The 22,605-nt window shown below is 39.6% G+C and overlaps 3 protein-coding genes across 4 annotated transcripts; 2 read left to right on the plus strand and 1 right to left on the minus strand.

Annotated features, from left to right (window-relative positions):
* Positions 1 to 883: 883 nt before the first annotated feature.
* LOC110043467 (uncharacterized) lies at positions 884 to 3,951 on the plus strand. Its single transcript, XM_089273895.1, has 2 exons — positions 884 to 3,744; positions 3,783 to 3,951. Exon 1 carries the CDS (start codon positions 961 to 963, stop codon positions 2,023 to 2,025), a length of 1,065 nt encoding a protein of 354 aa, XP_089130021.1. The 5' UTR covers positions 884 to 960; the 3' UTR covers positions 2,026 to 3,744; positions 3,783 to 3,951.
* Positions 3,952 to 7,886: 3,935 nt separating this feature from the next.
* On the plus strand, positions 7,887 to 11,793 carry LOC149104053 (uncharacterized). The gene has a single exon (XM_089273286.1). The coding sequence runs from the start codon at positions 7,979 to 7,981 to the stop codon at positions 9,035 to 9,037; it is 1,059 nt and encodes a 352-aa protein (XP_089129412.1). The 5' UTR covers positions 7,887 to 7,978; the 3' UTR covers positions 9,038 to 11,793.
* Positions 11,794 to 12,848: 1,055 nt separating this feature from the next.
* Positions 12,849 to 19,407, minus strand: LOC110043466 (uncharacterized). Of its 2 annotated transcripts, none has more exons than XM_089273285.1 (6): positions 19,008 to 19,407; positions 17,787 to 18,297; positions 16,223 to 16,767; positions 15,889 to 15,984; positions 14,246 to 14,512; positions 12,849 to 13,806 (listed from the first exon to the last, which is right to left on the minus strand). In XM_089273285.1, exons 2-6 carry the CDS (start codon positions 18,215 to 18,217, stop codon positions 13,502 to 13,504), a joined length of 1,644 nt encoding a protein of 547 aa, XP_089129411.1. In that variant the 5' UTR covers positions 18,218 to 18,297; positions 19,008 to 19,407; the 3' UTR covers positions 12,849 to 13,501. The 2 variants fall into 2 exon arrangements, with proteins under 2 accessions (XP_089129411.1, XP_020604570.1); XM_020748911.2 differs by having other exon boundaries at positions 18,997 to 19,407.
* Positions 19,408 to 22,605: the final 3,198 nt, after the last annotated feature.

The following is a 22,605-nucleotide window of genomic DNA, read 5'->3' on the forward strand; positions in this document are numbered from 1 at the left end:
AATGAAAACTAAATTTTCCCTGGAAACCTGTTATTAAGTGCGTATTATAAATGCCGAGATTTCGAGAAAGCTTTCGATCTTATCCATGCTATAGACATTTTAACATGAAGGCATGGTCGAAGGTCCGTGGGTCATTCGTCCATTCAATTTTCGTTTAAAATCAAAAATTGAAAATTGATGTCAATTTTTGATTTTAAAAGAAAATTGAATGGACGAATGACCCACGGACCGTCGAACAGTAGTGAAAACTAAATGGTTACAGAATATCTAATGTTGCTTAGCAGGAACTGGCTTTTATTACTCTTATTCGATATCACAACATAAGTCTAGTCTTTGTTTGCCACAACTGTCACAAAACCTTTCAAAGTGGAAGAGAATTGTTAATGTCTATCCTTCTTAACAAAAACCACTCCTTACTGAATTCAATTATTTCAACCTAAGCCAGGCCCAAATTGCCAAAACTTGGAGAATTACTCCTTCAGACTACGGCCTGTAGTGAGAGATTTATCACAAACTTTAGAGTCCTCTGATTAGCCGATGTTCAAGCTCAACTTCCAACATGAAAATAATGGCTATTCAGTAATGTCAACTTATAGGGTTACAGATGCTGACATGACTCAAGTGCTAGAAAAACGTATATCCACTTTTGGTTTCGATCTGGAGTTCTTTTCGATCTTAAATTTTCATAATAAAAATCAACCGCAAAAATAACGATATATTATTTAATTTGTAATCATACCGTTTGAATCGGTTTTATCATTACATCAAACTGGGTTGCATGAAGTGCTAAAAACGACGACTCTAATTTTTGTTTCCAAGTGATCATAGACATTCAAGAACTATTTCTTTTTTATTATTATTTTTTAACCAATATATCAATCACTCATACACTTCCCCAAGGCTTCTTGTTAAACACTTTCCTTAAGCTTTGTCACAGGATTTTTTAAACGCTACAGAGAGATGAAGTTAAAGACCGTTTTTATAATTGCACTGGCGCTGAGTTCAGTTGTAGTCATTGGCATGATTCTTTATACCAAAGAAACCGTACAAGACATGATCAGATTTAGAGAGAAGATTGACTTTTATTCATCACCTCAATATTTCGCCTACAACTCGAAGCCTCGCGCTTATACAGCACAAAGAAGTACAATTCGAAAGCCTTTCATTTATCTCACAGAAACCGAGCAATGCCTTCCTCACCGAAACTTGGCCTCTTCTTCTCAGATTGGCGATCCAGAGACCTGTAACTGTGATGTGATTGTGCTAAGTTTCCGAGCTAAGTGCCAAGAAAACAATCATTCACACATCAGTTATTTGTTTGATCCGAACACCCTCTTTGCATCAGGACGAAATGTGCTCTTTTTTGCCGCATTGGATAGACGACCAGGATATCATTATTACATATTTATAAACGACGACACCATTCTCAAGTACAACGAGTTTACACCCGCCAACATGACTAAGATGTCGCCGTTCCGAGCTGTGGAAGAGTGGCTGCTAGATTACGAGCCAGCATTGGGTGTGTTGGATTACAAGGTCCATCATGGCGCAAGCATTCTCATAAATAAAAGGAGAGATTTATGTGGTATAAATGAATCATCTCTCGTTCTCCCTACCGTGTTTTTCGACGCCATCTTTAACGCTTTCCACCATAAAGCTGTTGAACATGTCCTTCCCTATCCAACGCAATACGAACGTGGCTGTATTTTTGCAAGTAACAGAGACACTATGATAGCTGTCGAAGTCAAGTTTGGCGGCCAAGCACTTCTGTTTTCTCCTGTCACAGCTGCCAATCCCAAACATCGAAAATATGATAGGTCTTCCAAAAATATGACGGCCATATCGCGGGAATTTATAGCGAGGATTAAGCAAGAGGCGCCACCAACGTTAAGAAATCACGCCATATTTGACATGTTACACGCAAGTCCAAAGCACTATCTTGACAAAGGGTCACCCTCGTTTTGTGTGAATATAACTCGGCATCAGCCTATTATTCCATACGGGCACTTGCTGGATGATGTTTGATCTATTCTTCTCTCAAGTTGAAACGTTTCCTTTTTGCTGGTACTAAAATATTCTTTAAGAGGATAATTGTAAAAATTTCTAAAATTCTGCTTTATTTTGTCACGTTTATTTCACGAGCGTCGATCAACAGGAGTGAATCTTAATGACTTTAGGTGCGTAAAATATAATAGAGGAATGTATCGATGGCACGTGCCTGAGGGAAAAGTTTAACAGGACTTGACGTTTTCCGCAAAAACTTAAACTTCACTTAATTTAGAGTGTTTTGACTAAAATTGAAAAAGACTAGTTACAGAGCGAAAACTAGTATTTAATTTATTACTGTATGAATGTTTGGATATCCGGCGTTAAGAAATAGAAGGCAATGCAAACAAACAGAAAATAAGTAAAAAGGAAAACTACTGTGTGAAAATGACATAAGGTAGGTAGGATTTTTCAATAGTCACTTATCGCACAGTCATAATTTTGTTTTTTCTCGTTCGACGAGTCGAAAATACAGCTTATCACTGGTGTATAAATTATTCTTGTCGACAATAATTTAAATATGCTAAGATTATAATAATGCCCCTTAAATACATAATTAACCAATGGCTCTGAATCATAGCTACAGAATTTTTCAAAACTTTGCAAAAAGCTGTATCTTAACATGCTTGTCGTAATTAGATTATAAAAAAATGAGTTTCACCGAGCCGTTTTTGAGTTATATGCGCTTAAAGCTGGAATTAAGGGTGTTTTAACAGGCTGTATCGTTACCGTGGTGACCTATTGCTCCATGAATGAAGGTGACTAAAACTTGTTCAACAATTGCAGCATGGTTTGATAAAGAGTGGTAGTATTTATCCGCCTAAGTAAATATATAACTGTTGGAAAGTGCAACAGAAAAAAAAACAAAATAAAATAAAATTTAAAAATAAACAGCTGACCCTCCAAAAACACTTTTAACGTAAAATTGGAACGTTCAATGCCTCGTACCGTTTGAAATTTTCAATAAAAAAAAATCATATTGTTTTCAGTTTTTAGGCAGGCATTGTGAATGAGAATTAAACATTCGTTTTCCATGCTTGAAGTTCTCTGTCCTTACTTTGTGATTCCACATATAGACACACAGTGCATAGCATATATATTTGGGGGTAGTTTTCTTCTCTGACTTGTATTTGAAAGTGGGCTCCAGAACATTTCAGACGTCCTTGATCTTTGTTTCATCCTGGGGGTACTTCTTCTTACCTATTATTTTGTATAAGTTGTCACATAATTTCGAGTGCAATTTGGAATAACTAAGCATGAGTAAATTTTTCAAAGGCTGACAAAATTTGTAGTCTTTAAAAAATTTACAAGTGTTTATTTATTTCAAATTGCACGAATAAAAATCATTTGATTACTTGTTGATAATAGCACAGAGAGCACTCAATCTTGTTGAGTAGAAAGAGAGTAAATAAAGGAATGAAAAGGACGAATAGTACACCTTTGTCTCCTGTTGTCATCTCGCACGCGAAACCGCTACCAACATATCACTAAACTCGTACCTAGACCTCTTCGCATGCAAATTTGTTTTGGTTACATATAATAATGTCAAAGGAGGCTGAAGGCACAAATGTAATAAAGGTCACAAGTGTAATAACAATTGGTCACAAATGTAATAAAGGTCACAAGTGTAGCAACGATTGGTCACAAATGTAATAAAGGTCACAAGTGTAATAACAATTGGTCACAAATGTAATAAAGGTCACAAGTGTAGCAACGATTGGTCACAAATTTAAAAGGTCACAAGTGTAGCAACGATTGGTCACAAATGTAATAAAGGTCACAAGTGTAGCAACAATTGGTCACAAATGTAATAAAGGTCACAAGAACAATCACAGTTGGGTAGTAACGTAACAAATATCTTGGGGAAGATAATTAAGAAAGCGCATGTGCTATCCGTCTCCTCTCCTTAAATTAAAAGAAAAAAAGGCAACGAAACGTTACGCAGATTGCAATGAATTTTTGCATAATTATGGTAAGCATGGTAAGTTCTATTTATGCACTTTTGTATGCTTGTTTATTGTTTCATGAGGTTTTAAGACAAAGTTTTGTTGTTGCAATCTACCGGAAGATTTAAGACGGCCTGTGATGTCAAACAATGGTTCAATCGTCAAAATTTGAAAATGTTGACAATTTGATGCATTGCATTGGTTTTTATCTCCACAACAACATTCATTTAGAACAGTTCAAAGTAAACTAACATTTCTTTATTGATGAGAAGCCATACATACGCAACAATTATGGCTGGGGAAACTGCAAACGAAAAAGAACTTTATCAACGGGAACATCAAACCTTACTCTAAGCACAGCTTCCCTCTTACAAAATTCTGAGTACAATCAATCGAAATTGCCAACGAAACGGGTTTAAAACTAGAAAAGCTGTAATTGTTGGTTATGCGGCATTTTGAAAGACTTCTGACGAATAATAGTAACTTATGTGTACCGCAGGATATATATCATATCATACCATACCAGATATCATACCAGAAAGGGATCATCTTGCTCTAACAATAGGTATTTGGTAGGCAACGTGCGGCAGGATGAGCTCATGGTGGCAACTGTCTCTTTTTACCTCATCTTCCGAGTGGTTTGTAAATTCAAAATTCTTGCTCCATGTCTAAACACACCATCAAATCTCGTGTTACTAAACATTTTTCTTTCGCGTCTCTAATTTTCAAGGAGATGCTGGTTTATGCGAGTAAATATACCGCGAAAGTAAAGACGAAGTCCTGAGCACATTCCAAAACAGGGAACCACAGGCGAGAGCTCAGAGAGAGAAAACCAGTGCAGTGAAGTCACTGTCTTTGTAAACAACTGATAAGCCAAGCTTTTAACTTAAACAACGTAATTTCATTAATTAAAAGTTTTTCATTCAAGTGAGTTGAATATTTCATTGACACTTACTGAACAATTAAATGGCATTATTACATTTGCGATCATTTGTTGTTACAGTTGTTACCTTTACTACATTTTGTGAGCAATTGTTATTACACCTGTGACCTTTATTACATTTGAGACCGATTGTTATTACTCTTGTGACCTTTATTACATTTGTGACGGATTATTACATTTGTGCCTTCAACAGCTGTTAAGGCAACTCTTTTCCCAAACATTTTGAACGCAATCCGAAAATTCGCCCGAGTCTCTAAATTTCGCAGTTTCCACGAAACCAAACAAACACAAAACGAAGTTGAAAGATTTTTTCGTTTCGTATTTCGCAACATGATCGGACTGTTACCTAATCCCAACGTGTCATTCAGCGCGCGCTTGCGCTCCCCTTCCTCTACCACACCTGCTTTTTTGACAAGACGAATCCTTCCAAACCCCTTCCCCGGTTCGCAGTTTTCCTTCCGCGTCCGAAGTCGCCTAATCTCCGCATGGAAACAAAATGTCGCGAATTAATACCTGAAGTGTTTTAGCGAGATTCTGCGATAACGCCTGGAAGCAGGGTGTTGTTACCTTTTATCGATTATTGTCATTTGTTAAACGATTTCTTACTCGAGTGTTGGGAAGCCTGTGTCTCCCATGAGGTATAGCGGCCTTAGAGCGAACACGCGGGAAACAATCACCATGTTTGCTGTAGTTTTTACCGTTGTGCTGCAGATTTCAAAACTTCCAACAATGATCGAAAGTCTTTTGCCAGTCTCGGGTTATCTCTGGCAATCTTCGCAAATCATCGGATTGTCGCAGGTTTTCGGAAATGTTCGGGTGACATTAGTTGATCTTCGGAGGGGTTCAGGTAATCCTCGGAAATGATCGGTAAACGCTATCTTCGGAAGGCCTCGGGTGAACTTCGAGCACCTTCGAAATACTTCGGATGACCATCGATAATCTTCGAGTGTCTTCGTACTAAATAAACAATAGCCTCCATATGGCGTGAAAATATGCTCGAATATTTGTCCGCGGACAATATCTGTTCCGAAAAGCGAACAGTTTTCCGAGAGCGTAGCTCGAGGAAAACTGGGAGCTTTGAGGAACAGATAATGTTTAAGGTCAAATATCCGAGCAATGGAGATGGAGACTATTGTGTTTATTATCCTTCAAATATTTTTCGTAACACGCGCCGTTTTGAAAATTGGGAAATATTTGTACATTATAACTGCCGAGATATCGAGAAAACGTTCGATCTTACACGTACTTTTGATATTTTCTAGTGGCAAATTCAAAATACTCCGAATCGAGTATAACAACAACTTACAGATAGGCACGGCTTAACAACAGTGAAAATTAAATGGTTACCGAATATTTAAGGTTGCTAAGCAGTTATTGGCTTTCGATACATTATGCTTATTCGATATCACGACATGAATCTAATCTTTGTTTGCTACAAAACCTGGGAGCATTACACTTTTTAGTACAGACGTTTCACTACAGTGAGAGATTTCAAACCAAACTTTAGAGTCCCTTCCTTAGCCGATTGTCAAACATGTCTTCCAACATGATATAACCGGTATTTAGTGTTCTTTGCTCCTAACGCCTACTAATAGGCTTACACTCTTATGGAGGATACCTAAGAACCAAGTCAGGATTCCAACCAGATCTCCGGCTTTGACTCGCGTCAGGATTCGAGCAAGGACTCGAGCTTGGACTCGAGTAAACCTTGCATAACAAGGGCCGGAACAAAGTTAGACCTTTCGTGCCATTTTCAATAAAAGTAACAATGACCAAGGCCAGGTTAGCTCAATGTGTACGGCGAAAAAGTCCTATTTACCTGCGGTAAATGCCATTCAGGTTTTCTCGGTTCGTGACGCAATCTTCGCAGGGGAGGATAATTGCGTGACGACCCCAAAGAGCGTCTCCGTCATTTCTCGAGTCTTAGCTTGAGTCCTAGCTCGACTCCTAGCTCGAGTCCTGGCTGGAGTCCTGGCTCGAGTACTGGCTTAAGTCCTGGTTCAAGTCCTGGCTCGAGTCCTTGCTCAAATCCAGGCTCGAGTCCTGGCTAAAGTCCTGGCTCGAGTCCTGCTTCAAGTCCTGGCTCGAGTTCTGGTTCAAGTCCTGGCTCGAGTCCTGGTTCAAGTCCTTGCTCGAGTCCTGGCTCGAGTCCTGGTTCAAGTCCTGGCTCGAGTCTTAGCTCAAGTCCTGGCTCAAGTCCGAGCTGGGATTTGAGCTAGGACTCAAAGTAGTCGAGTGAGAACTCGAGCCGGTACTCGAGCTGGGTCTTCTTCAATTTTTACTATTTTTATTTTTGCTACGTGTTGTGCGATCCGCGAAATTGAAGCTAACCACGAGCAAACCCGAGTGGAATAAACCGCAAGCAAACCGGGGTGAGACTAACCGAAAGCAAAGCTGAGTGGTGCTATTAAACCGCACGCAAACCGGAACACGTTTTAACCGTACATATTGAGCTAACCTGGTCTCGGCCATTGTTACTTTTACATAAAATTTCTCGAAATGTCTAACCTGGGTCCGGCCCTTGTTAGTTAAGGTTTTCCCGAGTCCAAGCCCACGTCCCCGCCTAATTCTTGGCTCAAGTCCTGGCTCGAGTGCTAGCTCGAGTCCCCGAGCCTGGCTCGATTCCTAGCTCGAGTCCTGGCTCAAGTCGTGGCGTTGATATTGGTTGGTTTCACTTTTATCAAGATATTAGAATAACTCCAGGGCAAGAAAAAGTAATGTCCAGTTTTCGTTTCTTTTTTGGTCCTGGGTTCTTTTTGATCCTAAATTTCCTCGACAGATTTCAACCACAAAAACAATAATTATTCTGCAATGAAGCCATTAAAATCCATTTTACCATTATATGGAACTGGATACCATGATGAACTAAGAACGACGACTCTAACTTTTGTTTCTAAGAGATCGTAGACATCCAGTAACTATTCTATTTTATTTGTCTCATTTTAAAACTGGGAAAGCCATAATTAATTAGGAACACACCGCCCGGCCAGCTTCTTGTTAGACACTTTTCTCTGGGGCAGGATTCGTTAAACACTACAGTGAAATGAACTTTAAAAGCGTTTTTTTAATTGCACTGGCGCTGAGTTCAATTATTATCGTTGGCATGATCCTTTATACCAAAGAAACCGTACAAGACATGATCGGATTTAGTGAGAACACTAACTTTTATTCATCGACTCAATTTTTCGCCTACATCTCGGAGCTTCACGATTATACAGCACAAAGAAGTACAACTCAAAAGCCATTTATTTATCTAACAGAAACCGAGCAGTGCCTTCCTCGAAACCTCTCCTCTTCTTCTCAGATTGGCGATCCAGAGACCTGTAACTGTGATGTGATTGTGCTAAGTTTCCTTGCCAAGTGCCAAGATAACAATAAATCACACATCAGTTATTTGTTTGACTCGAGCACCCTCTTTGCATCAGGACGAAACGTACTCTTTTTTGCCGCAATGGATAGAAGACCAGGATATCATTATTACATATTTTTGAACGACGACACCTTTCTCGAGTACAACGAGTTTACACCCGCCAACATGACTAAGATGTCGCCGTTCCGAGCTGTTGAAAAGTGGCTGCTAGATTACGAGCCAGCAGTGGGTGTGTTGGATTACAAGGACAGTAACGGAGCAGACATTGTCATTAAGAGAAGGAGAGATTTATGTGGTATAAATGAATCATCTCTTGTTCTACCTACTGTGGTATTCGACGGCCTCTTTAACGCTTTCCATCATAAAGCTGTTGAACATGTCCTTCCCTATCCAACACAATACGAACGCGGGTGCATATATTGTTGTAACCGAAACACTATGATGGAAGTCGAAGTCAAATTTGGCGGCCAAGCACTTCTGTTTTCTCCTGTAACAGCTGGCAATCCCAAACATCGAGAGTATGATAGATCTGCAAATGGTATCATTCGAATATTGCATGAATTTATAGCGAGGATTAAGCAAGAGGCGCCACCAACGCTAAGAAATCACGTCATATTCAAAATGTTACACACGCATCCGATCCGTACTCTCTTAGAGTCGCCTTCGTTTTGTGTGAATGTATCTCGGCACCAGCCTATTATTCCATACAGGCACTTGCTGAATGATGTTTGATCTTTTGCGTTCTAGATCTAAAGTTGAAACTTTAAATTTATACTGATGTTATTATAATACTGAAATAATCCCATAGTGGTTTAATAGTTCTGAAATTGAATTCAAAAGTCACAGTTAAAGTACCATTCACACTTGTTTAATGGCCTTACGTGCGCAAAATAAAATAGAAGAAAGTCTTCGACGGCTTTCTTCTGCGGAAAAAGTTGAATGAGGTTCAACATCAGTGTCCTCAGGGAAAATTTCACTATTTTATTTTTCGCATGTAAAGCCATTAAAATTCACGTTTGTTGACGTGTCTAAAAAACGCGATAGTGGGAATCCTTACATGAGGAAATTGACTTCACAGTTTATCAGGCCAAGGTTTCCGGAAAAATAAGATCTTCGTTTCAAACATTAATTTTAACATAGTGAAGATTTTGCTCTCTAAAATAACAGTAAAATCGTTATTCCACGTGTAAACTAAACAATTAATTCATTGACGACCACGACGTATCGGTTAATTATGCTAATGTAATTCTTCAAAAGCGAACGCGAAAATCATTTTTATCGGTCTTCGTCCAACGGCTGCTAAACAAATCAAAAGTCTGGAAATGCATTATCTAATACTCCAGTGTTTAATATTGTCTCGGCTCGTTATTCCAGAGTTAACATAAGCAAATGTGTAAAGAAGAGTTCATTGAATTATGAATTTTACTCAGAAATGAAACATAAAATTTCGCGACACCTTCTTAATCTTAAACTTAATCGTTGCGTTCACGGTGTTAGGGTATCTGGAGATAAGTGAAAATAAGATAAAATTAGCCAAAGAAGATAAAGAGTTTTTTTTTTTTTTTGTCAGATTAATTTTGAGTTTACTCGGAGTGATTCTATTACAAAAATTTAATACATTTTATAGAAAGGAAACGTTTTAGACAGATTGTCATCTTGAATTGTCGAGGTCGTGTATTTTGCACTTGAGCACTTGGTAAGGTTTGACCGCAGAATTACGATCGTTTCAGTTTCGTTACCATAACACCATTGGCTTGAGTGTCGGTCAGTGTTTGTACTGCTAATACTGAGTTTTAGTAGTTTCAGTAGAATCAACGGGGTCATGATCTAGCGGTCTGGGTTCGAGCCCTCGCCGAGGTTTAACCCCAAGGTTTAACGCAGTAATTTTGTGTTGTGTTCTTGAGCAAGACACTTTCCTATCACAGTGCCTCTCTCCACTCGGGTGTATAAATGGGTGTTCGCAAATTTAAAGTAGCGGTGGGAGAGGGAGGGAGTAACACTGCGATGGACTAGCATCTGATCTTGGAGAGAGAGAATTCCCCTTGTAGATTAATGCAACAGAAACCACGATAAAGCTCTGTTGGTATGGACAACTCGGTGCAGCCTACCAAATTTTACTTTACCTGTGTTGGCGGTCAAAACGTACTTTAATTATTTAGGTTCAAAAGCTGTGACTATCTTTAGATAAAAAAGTAAATAACAAAAATCCTTTCTAATTAGATCGTCCAAAAATAACTACTAGCCCCTAACTTTTGGAGTGGACAACTTTAGTTAGTTAACTCACCGATTTTTGCTATATTGTACTGAGCACTATGGATTACAATAAATATATGCATATATATCATTTAAACAACATAAGTAAAAAGAAATAAATCGATTCATTAGTTAGTAGGTATATAACTTAAACTAGCGCGAGGGCCGTTATTGACGAAATACATTGGTGTAATTCTTTATTCCAATCAGAACGCTTCTAGCCTGTTCGTCGTGAACTAATTGTCCTAAAAACCAAGTGTATAGCCGTCCTTATATTTTGCTTCAACCTTGGGCGTAACCAATGGAAGTTTAAATTGTTCTTGCAAGTTAAGTCTGGTTGAGTAAGTAAGTAACTTTATTTCAACTCGAGTTGATGAGGCTGATTAGGCCCCCAGCAACACAGTAAAAAAAAGAAAAAATATCAAAAGAAAAAAAGAAAAAACATACATGATCAATTAATGACTAACATTCGATCTAACTATATCAATAAATAAACATTAAACAGTCCAAAATCTTAAAATTATTACAGTGAATCATAGAAAACTGTGCATCACAAATTTAGCTCTCTTACAGCATTCATAAATTCCTTAAGAATTGTCATTTGAAATATAAGATTGGGTTTATTTGCTTTCTACACGGATTTAAGTTTGTAAGACCGATTGTCGTAATTATTTAAAGTTAATTTAGTTACTGTTATCAGATTTTATTACATAGAGTGTTTTACTGGAAAATACATCACTCGTGAAATTCATACGAAACCACATCCGGGACTCAAGTGGCATATATTCCATATCCTCACTAGTGAAGATATCGATGATCTCACTGATATCAAGCGTGTCTCTTAAATCGAAGCATCTTCGCGTCTACCTCGAAAGTCTTCGGTAGTCTTCGGTAATCCTTGCACATTTTCGGAAAATGTTCAGCAACGTTCTTGTGATCTTCGGAAAAGTTTTGGAGAATCTTCGTAAATCTTCAGAAAGTGGTCGAAAATCTTCGGAAAATCGTCAAAAACGCCTTCATCAGTATGTCTATATAATAAAAAGAACATTACACGTTAGCTCGAAGATATGAATTTTACGTCTTTTCAAATTAAATTCATATTTTCTCGCCATCGTGGAATATCCTCTATGTACTAAGTCCTCAGTAATTCATCAATTAATTTAGTATAAGCCCTTTCTTTAATTAGTGTAAGCCATCTGATGTCATTGTGGTTTCAATAAAGTGACTGAAAACAACTTTGAAAGTTTATCAAGTTGAAAGAGCTGTTTTCCACTGCCAAGCAATCGCGCATGAGGGATGCGTCTCGTTCGAATCTTTCTCTCCCTACGTCAGGTGTGTCAGCATCTTTGATTGGTATTTTATGGACTTTTCTTTGGATTCAGTGACCTAAGCCTCTAGCCCTCAAAAAGAACCAGGAGTGAATTAAACTGTGTCTTGACAAACGTTATTATCTAATGTAAACATATATAATAAACAAGTTTTGTAAAAGTTGAGGAATAGAATACACTGTGATCGAGTGGTTAAAAATTCAGGTCACTCTTTTGATGCAGTGGATACCAGCTAATACAAGTTCCACCTTAGCAATATCTACCCTCTTCACAAAAAAAAAGGAAAATAAACCTAGTTATCGGATACAGCTTTCTCTAATCAGCTGCATGTATACCATTAACAGAAAAACAACCACTCACCTCCTTTTGGTGTAAAGCTGAATCATCAGCAGTAACCGAACCAGTTTTGTTGCTAACGAATCTGCACTCTTGAGATACATTGTTTACATTACACCAGCCAGCTGCTATTATAGTTCACTAGCTGTCATTATAACTATCGTTATTATTGATTAATTAAAGTTTTAAAAAGAAAACTACACTTGGGTCCGGCAAGATCCAGCAACGTGACCCATACCGCCGAAGCTAATCCATTCGATGAAAAATTTCGGCGGCCCGTTTGAGTTTCCGGAAATTTCCTGTGTGACGAATGGAACAGCATTCTCTGGAATTTCCGATTTCTTTCCGGGAATTCCAGTCCCATTTGACTTTCCCCTCGGAAATTCCGGATCTTTCGGTTGAATGGTTCGCTTTTCGGGAAATGCAACAATTTCAGATTTTCTGGAAACTTTCCCCGGAAATTTCCGTACCGTTTGTCGCCGTTTCGAAATTTTCGAAATTTTTGGTTGAATAGAAAGCGCCTGCAGTTTTTATTTACTTAAGGTAACAATAGTAATAATCCGCAAGGATCATTGGAGCGCTTTCAGTGTGTGTCTTTGGCTTGCAGACAGAAACTCAAAATAAGATTTATCAGCTTGTCGTTTGCAAATCCTTTTATTTCAGCGAATCACGATCGTTACAGCTGATGGACAGTTGGATATACATACATTAAAAACCTGTGCGGAGTAAAAGCAATAAAGAATGAACGATAATCCGAGATTGTTTATAATTTTGTCGAAATTCAGACAACAATTGGCAAAAGTAGAAGTTATATTTCGGTAAGAACTATACCATCATCAGACTAGAATATGCATACAAGGTAGCTCTTAAACACGGTGTCAATAACAATGTAGAGACAAAACAAAAAGTCATGAGAAAAGGCAAAGTTCTCTGCTGGATTTGCATCCTTTGTTGAGGGAAGGTGTCAGGCGTTTGATGTAATCTGCCTCTTTGTATAGGAGAAGATTCCAATTGCTATCGCGAACGTAATACTGTGGTGTTGTTTCTGAGAGGTGGAAGGTTGTCAGAATTTAAGGTATCCGCTAGATTACACAGATTACATATGAACATTAAATGTTCTCAAGTGTGCAAATGTTTATATATTGTAGTCTCTTTGTCATATATAGCGTGTTGATATGTTCGGATGAAAAGAGTTCTATCTGTTTTGCCAATATACGTCGACCGACAACCGGGGCAGCTAAAGTTCTTTTTTTCTTTTGAAGTGAAAGCAATGTGAAGATTACTCTATCGATACTACAATCTGCTTTGAAAGTATGTTAACAACATCTTGTCGTCTTAGACCAGGTTCCTTAAAGGTCTTACACAGATAATAAACAGTCAGATTAGGCGCGAGTGAGGCTAGCCTATCCAACATGGCGCTTGCAGGGCTTTTCTCGATTTCTAACAAGGAGATTTCTGTTTCTCTCATAGCGTACCTTCGAGCCACTTGCTTCCATGTTGCTAGTCCAGGGAGGCGTTTCTTGCTTAGCAAATCACTGACGACCTGTTTCGTGGCTTGGTCCATCTCGTGCAAACCTCTGAATCCTGACGATATTGCAGAGATGAAAGAAATAAGAGGAAGAATTTTTACAGGATTAATATTAATATTGATGCGTAGTCTTTACTCGTACATTTTTTGGTTGTACTTAAGGACAAAGTTACGCCGCAAAATTGCACAAAAATGCTTAGAAATCTTACTTTTGTTGTACTTTTGCGTCATACCAAATAAAGAAAGAGAGCAGCAATTTTTTTTTTTGTTTTTTTTTTGGAGCAACTTTTGAACAATTTTTGTTCCGAAAAGTAACTTTTGACTTTTTCTTAGCATCTTTTTGACAAATTGCGGGCAGCTTTTTGGGAAATCTCGAGCAACTTGTGGAAAGCCCTAGGTTCGACTATAATAGGGTCTAAACAAAGTTATCTACCCATGCTAAAAAACCGTAAAAAAGGCTTGCTGTATCAATGGAGAAAACTGCACTTCACTTACTCATTTGAGTAGCAGGGAATACATCGATGTCAGCAGTATCTGAAGTTACAGATCCACTTTTATCCCACACGCGACAAAAATAGCGTCCAAAATCCTGCATTTCCACCGGCTCCAACACCAGGTCAGAGCGGTTAACCCCAGGGATTTCAACATCATCTTTAACCCAGCGGTACCGGACATCCGGTAGACCCCTGATACGGCAGCTCAACACTAATTTCTTTCCTTCCTGTATGGCCTGGGATTGAGGCATTTGGATGATCTCTAGGTCTGCAGACAAAATATAAATCAACAGCTTAAGATGAACGGATTACAGTGCGATTTCTTGGACAGGGCCACCCAAAGGAAAACTGACTAATGAGAACTTAGACTGAGAACTACGGAGTGTTGTCTTTTTCGTGAACAACAGGGCAAGAAAGGGTTCGTTTGATATAAATACGTAAATACTTGCGATTCTTCTGCATTATTTACACTCTAAAGATTTAGTCCTTGACGGCGAATTATCATTATTATAAATTTCACTCGAAAAATCTACCTTCAAAACTTGTTTCGCCGCAACTAAACCAAAACCGTTGACCGAAGACGCACAGAAAATTACTACAATCAACAAGTGTCAAAGTTCCCTGAGAGGTCAGCAGCAGTTCACACTTTTGTAAGCTTTCCAATTTTGTAAGAGAATTATTGTTCGTGTTCTTCAATGTTATTGTTTTTATGTTGTTGTTTTTTTTTAAGAAAAAGATCGCTATCCTTTGTTCTCATGTGACGTTCTGATTGGTTAACTGTTTTCCAAGTGATCCGGTCGGTAGTCGCACTATAATAATAGACCTCCTGCCATGCTCTCTCCGTGTTTCTGGAGGCTTCTTGAGTATTGTTGAAGTCGCGACATAACTACGTCTCAGGAAACATCGAGATTCGAGGGAAGACAACACTAACTGTTTCCCAAGGGACCAGTAATTAAGAGTTTTGTTATATAGCTGGAGTTATTAGTACAGTAATAAGGCAAGAAGAATTACCCACAAGTCAAGGTAACCGTGGGCGATGTCATGGTAACCATTGCTACGTGACCATAACTCAACCAATAAGAGTGCGTTGTAGATTCAACTATATAACGAATTCAATTCGCTCGTGTCATGTTGATTAATTCACCTTCACATTTCATTACCGAGCTTAAAATTCACCATCTTTATTAACTTATCACTAATCACGATGAATTCGATAGCGTTGATCCTAGCAGTATGCAGGACACCTATCATATATGAACTCAGTTAAATGACCTTGCTCTCCATGAGTTCTCGTAGCTAAGTGGATAGAGCGCCCGCCCGGTGTTCGGGAGGTCATGGGTTCGATTCATGTCGGGGACTCAGAATTTTTCTTTGTCCCACGCTCGTGTCATGTTGATTAATTCACCCTCACATTTCATTACCGAGCTTAAAATTCACCATCTTTATTAACTTATCACAACGAATTCAATTGTTCCCCGCTTAACGAACGAAATTAGATAAAGATGGCTGATTGTCCTACAAGGAATTAGAAGTTCAAGAATCGTTTCTGTATTGAGTGAAATATGGCAAACACTTTTACTTCGAGTATTTGCGAGACCTTGCTTCAACACAGCCATGCAATTTGAACGAAACAAAAGGACTTACTAGATTCGTCAGGCTCCTCTTCAGATTGGTAACCAGAGCTCGCTCCTAATGATGTCGCCGAAGAGGCCCTGGGTCGAGCTTGAGTTGTGGCGTCATCTGGGTGGGTCGGAGAAAAAGAAGATCAAACGGCAGTTCCTTAACCTAATTATATGGATAAAAGTTTTATTTATTGTAACTTTTTATAGTTAGTCACAGTCATTGTGAGCAATCTGAATTGTTAGTTTTGTCATCTCTCGCGGTATTTTCTCTGATCTCTTGAGGACCTTGAGAAGAGAATTATCAGTATACCTTAGTCAAAAATCTGGACAAAACGTTATAGAATCGAATATTGCACCTGTATCTTGCCCCTGAAATCGTTCTAGCTCTTTATCCTTTTTCGTTAACTTTTGCTGCAACAATTCATTTTCTTTCTCCAGCTCATGCACCTTTTCACGAAGCTCAGGAATATCACTTGTCATGACATTGCTTTCCTCAACCCTTTCGTGTTTCGTAGTCTTCGCCAGCGCCTTGTTATCCTCTTGAAGCTTTTCAATGGTTCTTCGTAAACCCTTGGAAATTGCAATTTCCCTCCTCAGTGTTTCCTTTAAGTTTTTCACCTCTTCCAACAAATCCTTCAACTCTAGAACTTCGAGGCCGCCACGTTTGTTTGAATCATTGACACATCTTTCCCTCTGTGTTAGATCATTGAGGAGTGTTGCCAACTCTTGAAGTCTTTTTATAGGTTCTTTGGTGCTCGGGGTAATTGTTTGCGTCTCAGGTAAGTGAAGAACAGGCGCTTGTATCTCATATATTTTGTTTGTCGCTTTTGCAAGCTCTTCGTATTTTTGCTTCCAGTCTTCGTTTTGATTGACTTCTTGCTGACCAGCTTTGAACCTCTCCCTGTCAACCATAACGAGACAAAAAAAACATGTAAGAATGCCCGATTTTGGTCGAGAACTTGGGAAAATACTGATCGGCAAAACTATGTCAATTAAACAAGAAGACTACAGATAAAAATATCTACGTAGATATGTAATGTACTTTCACGTTATCCCGCCCCCAGGCAATCAATTAAAACTACTGAACCTTCATTCTCTAGTTATAGGGATGAAAAAGCAGAGGGGGGGGGGGGGGGGGGGCAAAAACGCTAGTAAAACCGAGAGGGAAGATAATGTATCATTGCCGACCATTACATAGTAAAAGTAAGCAGACGATTCCTTGTTTAACTTCCTCGCTTCCTTCCTTCCCCTTCCCTGTGCTCCCTTCCTACCCCGCCCCTTTAAGATACATCTAAGATTTCTCTCGAAAAATTCCACACGGATGCTTAGGCCCCTTCCAAATTACGTCGGAGGAATTTGAAAACGGTGGTTTCCTTCTGAAAATGCATCAAATGCTTTCCGTCCACACAACGCTGGAGGAATTTGAAAATGTAACAATCACCGGTCATTTTGGATTTGTGTTTGAGGAAAACTCGGTCAGGGAAATCACATGATTCTCATGACGCCATCATTTTCGAAAAGCTCCGTTTTCAAAATGTTTTCCTTCCACACGAAAACGAAAAGCCGGCGTTTTCAGTGAAAATTCTCTGATTTGAAGAGCGTTTTCGAAAAGCTTCGTTTTTGGGACGGATTGGTGTGGACGGTAGGCCTAACCGTAGATAGAAATAAACCTCCGTTATCAAATTCCTCTGACGTATTGTGGACGGGGCGCCTTAGTTTCCAAAACATCCGTGTAGTACGCTTGTCTTATTGGCGGTTGCCTGTGTTGGCCATTTTCGTATCCTATAGCTAGTTACAAACTTCACAGCTCTCGCTAGAGTTACCCCATCGGTACAGGTTTCTGGGTCGATTCTCTGACGTCTGCAAACGAGGGACCCGGGGCGAGGGACCTATGGCGTATCTAGCCTGACGTCACATTACCTTATTTGTCTGACGTGTTCGTTCACCTTCTCAGCATTGCTAATACTGACAACCAGTTCCTCTTTGAAACCGATCTTCTTGAATTCCTCTTCCAATCTGAACTTAACTGTTTTCGTCTCCACGTCTTCCAAGAACAACAAGAGGCTCGTTTCCGTGTGACACTGCAATTCCACTAGAATGGAATGCCCGTCTGTTACGTTCGTAACTTCGGGGTCCCCAGTGCCAAAGATCTTTCTCTCCAAAGCTCTTTTAATGGCATTCTCAGAGGGTCCCTTACAGACCAGATAGAACGCCCCTAGTGATAATGCGCCAATGCTTACGGCTCCTGCCAACCAGACATTGTCAATCTTGAGTGAGACGGAAAACCCTGCGCCTGAGAGCGACAAATCCATGGCTGCCTTTGCTCCTGCTTTAGTGATTTCTGTCGCCATCTCAGGGTGTATTTTGATCCATACTGTTTGTCCGAGTTTTATTCACAAGACGGCGTGGACTGCACAATGATTGCTTGTCTCTGTAAAAGAATTTAAGGTATATAAAAGAAAAAAATGCAGACTGTATAAACGAAGCAAGATGCTATAATGTTAAACATGAAAGTATAAAGCTACAGCACGAATGTTTTAACAAATGTTTTTAAGCTATTACAAACACTTTCTGCGAGTAAAGAAAACCTCAGAAGGATTCAATTAGTAATTTAACCTGACAGTTATCCCTCTTGAAAGTAGGCTCTAATATTATGAAAAAGCCTCACCATCCCTAAAATGGTGTGATTGCGTGACAACTAAAACATCGTATGTTTGAGTCACGCACTAATAGCACGCTCTCCCAGAAATAAACACTCAAGTCGAACCAAAACGTATTTGATTTACATCCACTTAATGAAGCACTCAGTTACTTTTTCGGCGGCAAACTCATTCGAATGAAGTCCGGTAGTGGCGGTTTAGCTCGGTTTGAGTGTATCCTCCAACCCTGCACAGCAAAAATCTATCAAGGTTGATCGAGCATTTACGATTTTCTTCGCAGTCTCGCGCTATAGCCTGGCCTGAATTACATAGCAAATATGTTCTATCCCTTTAAGATTTTCTATAGATAAGAAAACTGACATTGAATTATTTCCTCTTCTTTTCGCAAACTATGGCAGCCATATCTCATAAACAGCGTGACAGCTTCCCATCATTGAATTTAAATAATACCCAACAACAAGCTCAGTTACCTTCTACTCACTCGTCTCCTTGTTATATCCCTTGGCAGTTTGCTTCAGCAAAAGTGAAAACTCAAGTATTTTATCATCAAGACGACTATAATGTACAAGTGAGTCCGCCAGTCACTACTGAACCTCTGTTGAAGAGGTTGTTTGCCTGAACTTGCGGTAATTTAAGCTGGGTCAATACATTTTCTGGGGGAGTAGGAGGGGAAGAGCATGTGCCGAAGGTCGCCTGCGCCCATTGAACAGAAAAAAGAACAGGTGAAAACAACGTTCGCTACGTTCACCGCTTATGGTAGACTATAACCAGAAACGGAAATGGTCGAAACAAGCCGAGAAAACCTTTATTATGAACGACTTTCCCCTTGCATTCCCTTTGATTTTATAACGTTACCAAGACGTTACTTCTAGTTTCCTAAAATAAGGTATATTAAAAAAAAAAATTCCAGAGTAACGAGGTCGCGGTTTAGGATTACCAGGTAGAGAAGGGGTGGGAAGCCAAAGGTGGCTTGAGGTAAAATATCTATTCAACGGAAGATAGACGAAAAGCTGCGACGAGAATCAGCCGTTTCAAGTTCCGGTCAAAATCTACTGGAACTATCTAGAGAGATTTACCAGGCTCCCGACGGGCGCGACAAAAAAAAATTAGCCCAATCGGGAGCCTATTGACAGGCTTTGATGAATGAGCACAAACCTAGTACTTACGCTTTCTAGCTTCAGGCTTCACACCATTCTCGTGCTGATAATCTCCTTTTCAACAGGTCAGTAGCGCTCTGGAAACCCAACTAGCCTGAGTAGCAAGTGTTCCGATCTTTTTCCGCATTCTGGGCGCGCGCAAATTGGAGCGAGAGCCAAAAAAATATCACTCGTCTGCCCCATCAACCCCTGCTTCGTTAACCTGCGTAGCAGTCTTTTTCGTTTCCTTTCAGGCAAGCGGGAGTTGCGCGATGGCACGAGGACAGAGGTACCAAAAAATTAGTGACTCTTTGCTCTCGCCCCATGCGTTCGCGCGACTTCCCCTTGGCTCTCGCTTTCTCCCGCTAAGAGGAAACGGAAAAGACTGCTACGCAGGCTTTCTGGCTCTCGCTCCAATTTGGGCGGCCAGAATGCGGACTGAAAGTTCTAACTACGGGAACGCTTGCTACGCAGGCGAGGAACCCAACCGGAATAGCGTGCAGGAACAAATGCACTGTCTACGATAAGAAGATACTAACAATAGTCCATATTGTGATAAAATATGGAATCACCACCAGTGATGGGCTCCTGGAATCACGCATTACAGAGACGAATGTCCGAATCTGGAACATTTTAATGTTAAACTAGTAAGCAAAGAACCTAGGCAGAGTAAATTTTTTTTCCTCGCCAACTATTGGAAATATTTGAATTCGCTCCAGTGCGACCTGGCGCTTCTTAGCTGATTGCTTTAACCGTCAAAAGTATAAACAGAAAAAACAGTAGATATATTAAATTACAATATTTAGAGAGAAAGCCACTTGTGTAATAACTGGTTTTCATTCAGGGATCTGTCCTGGCCCCCTCTCTGTCAAGCAACGCTAGAACTGGACTACGGTCGAATTGGAATTGAGAACTGAAAAACCAAAAAAAACATTAATAGCAATGTGGTTATTGAACAAACAAAACTTTGATATTTCATATATTCACTTGCAAACAAAACTTTCTTGTATTCCGTGAATTTCTATCTAAAATCACAAGAAGGGCTAGCAGGTAAAAGAAGATGATTTAAATGAAGTTGACGGGCTCTAACGAGTATGCAGCTAAAGCTTTTTTGAAACAGCAAGGACAAAAGAGAAGCGTCACTTGGATTGTACTCGACAGTTCAACTACAGCTGAGCTTGCTCGAAGCGGACACTTCCCGTAAACTGGCAGCTTTGTCCACACACGGGAGTTTGGACTGTTCAGTAGAACGTCTGTAATAAGGACACCAAAGGCACCGAAGTGTTCGTAAGAGTGAGGTCCGAGGGGAAGCCTGCCACATAAAAAGGACGGGGGTGCTAGTCGGAAATTTTAAAAGAACCTCTAAGAGGTGGCCAACTGCCAAGATTCCGTTTTGGGGGCGTGGCTTGAAATTTTTTCCACCCCTAAGAGTTACCAATTCTAACGCAACACATTAACTATAGCTATAACGCATTAACTATAACTGTAATTACTATAGTTGTCATTTATATACGTTCGTATTTTTAACGAGTTCTTAGCTCCTCGACGAAACGTGTTAAAATAAATGACTGATTGATTGATTGATCTGACTCTTGTTTTGGCTCAGTACTGTGGTGTCTTCGTCCTAATACACTAAACAACTCGGGTCATAACAACATGTTTTAATCGTTTGACATCTCGAGACCAAATGCTTGCTACAATATATCCCATAAAAATAAAACAGTAACAATGAACATACGGGACACTGTAGCTTACGGCTCTTGTTGACGCTACGTGTAGAGATTTCGAACTCACGCTCTGTTGAAGAGACTCGAGGAGCCCGTTGACTATTGAAACATCGAGCGAGGTTCGACCAGAAAAATAAATAAAAATACCTGTGAAGAAGAGCTGAGCGATGAGAAAAATACAGGGCAGAATATAAAGACTTGCAAATGTTTCCTGACTGTAGCGATGACGGTGAAGCTACGTAGAGTATAGATTCCGCAACAATATTAACTTGAAGCTAGAGAAAACGTTGAAAAGATTGGCGTGCTAAGAAACCGTAGCGTTTAAATAGTCCTAATTTGCATACATAAATGGCAAGCCAAAATAAAAATTCGCACGTGGAATCCTACAGACACTACAAGTACTCTAAAAGGTACCGCGCAAGCTCCTGCTGTGGGAGCTTTGAGGCTGAACAACTACGAGGCACCAAATCCGCTTTTTAACCCCTAAAAGGTATGACAAGCACCCCGTCCGTTTTATACGGGAAAACTGCGGGGAGTGATATGTCAGGTGTCAGTATTAAAGACGTCACAGGCTCAAATATCGTCAAAACTAACCCCAAGCAAGAGACCAGTTCCAGATGACCCAGTTCTCTTATTCCAATCATGAAACATGCTCCTAAAACAGTAAAAACTATGCAAGGAGGTTTTAAGTTAAACTAAAATCTTGTACCTCAAAGCATGTCGTGCTTTGAGGTACATCTAAATTGTTCAATAGACGTTCAATGTCGCTATCGTTTACGACCGTGAAGTGACAAGAAAATTCTTTGCCAGTGTCATCGTCTTTCACCAGAGAAACTCTAAGAACAAGATAGAAATCGCGATGATAAATGCGATGACGAATTTCAGTCTCTCGGGTTGAGATTTATAATCTGAAAACCCTATCGCAGAGTGTCAACCCTCTTTAATACAGACCCCCAAAGAGGCAGATCGGAGTGTTCGTATTATAGAGGTGGCCGTATTATGGAGGAAAAGATTATATGAATTCTGGTCCCGTTAGATAATATCGAGGGGATCGTATTATAGGTGTCCGTAAGGAAAGGTTTTAAAATTCCGTGGTTAAAATGTGAAAACGAAGATCTCTACTATGTTATTTAACCGTGAGCGATGATGAAATAAAATGTCTCACTCCGAAAACTGCGAACTTCTCGACCAAATTTAGAAGAAACAGTCGAACCTC

The sequence above is a fragment of the Orbicella faveolata genome, unplaced genomic scaffold (genome assembly GCF_042242905.1).
Source record: "Orbicella faveolata isolate gen_17 unplaced genomic scaffold, um_ofav_v1 contig_35, whole genome shotgun sequence".
Lineage (NCBI taxonomy): Eukaryota > Metazoa > Cnidaria > Anthozoa > Scleractinia > Merulinidae > Orbicella > Orbicella faveolata.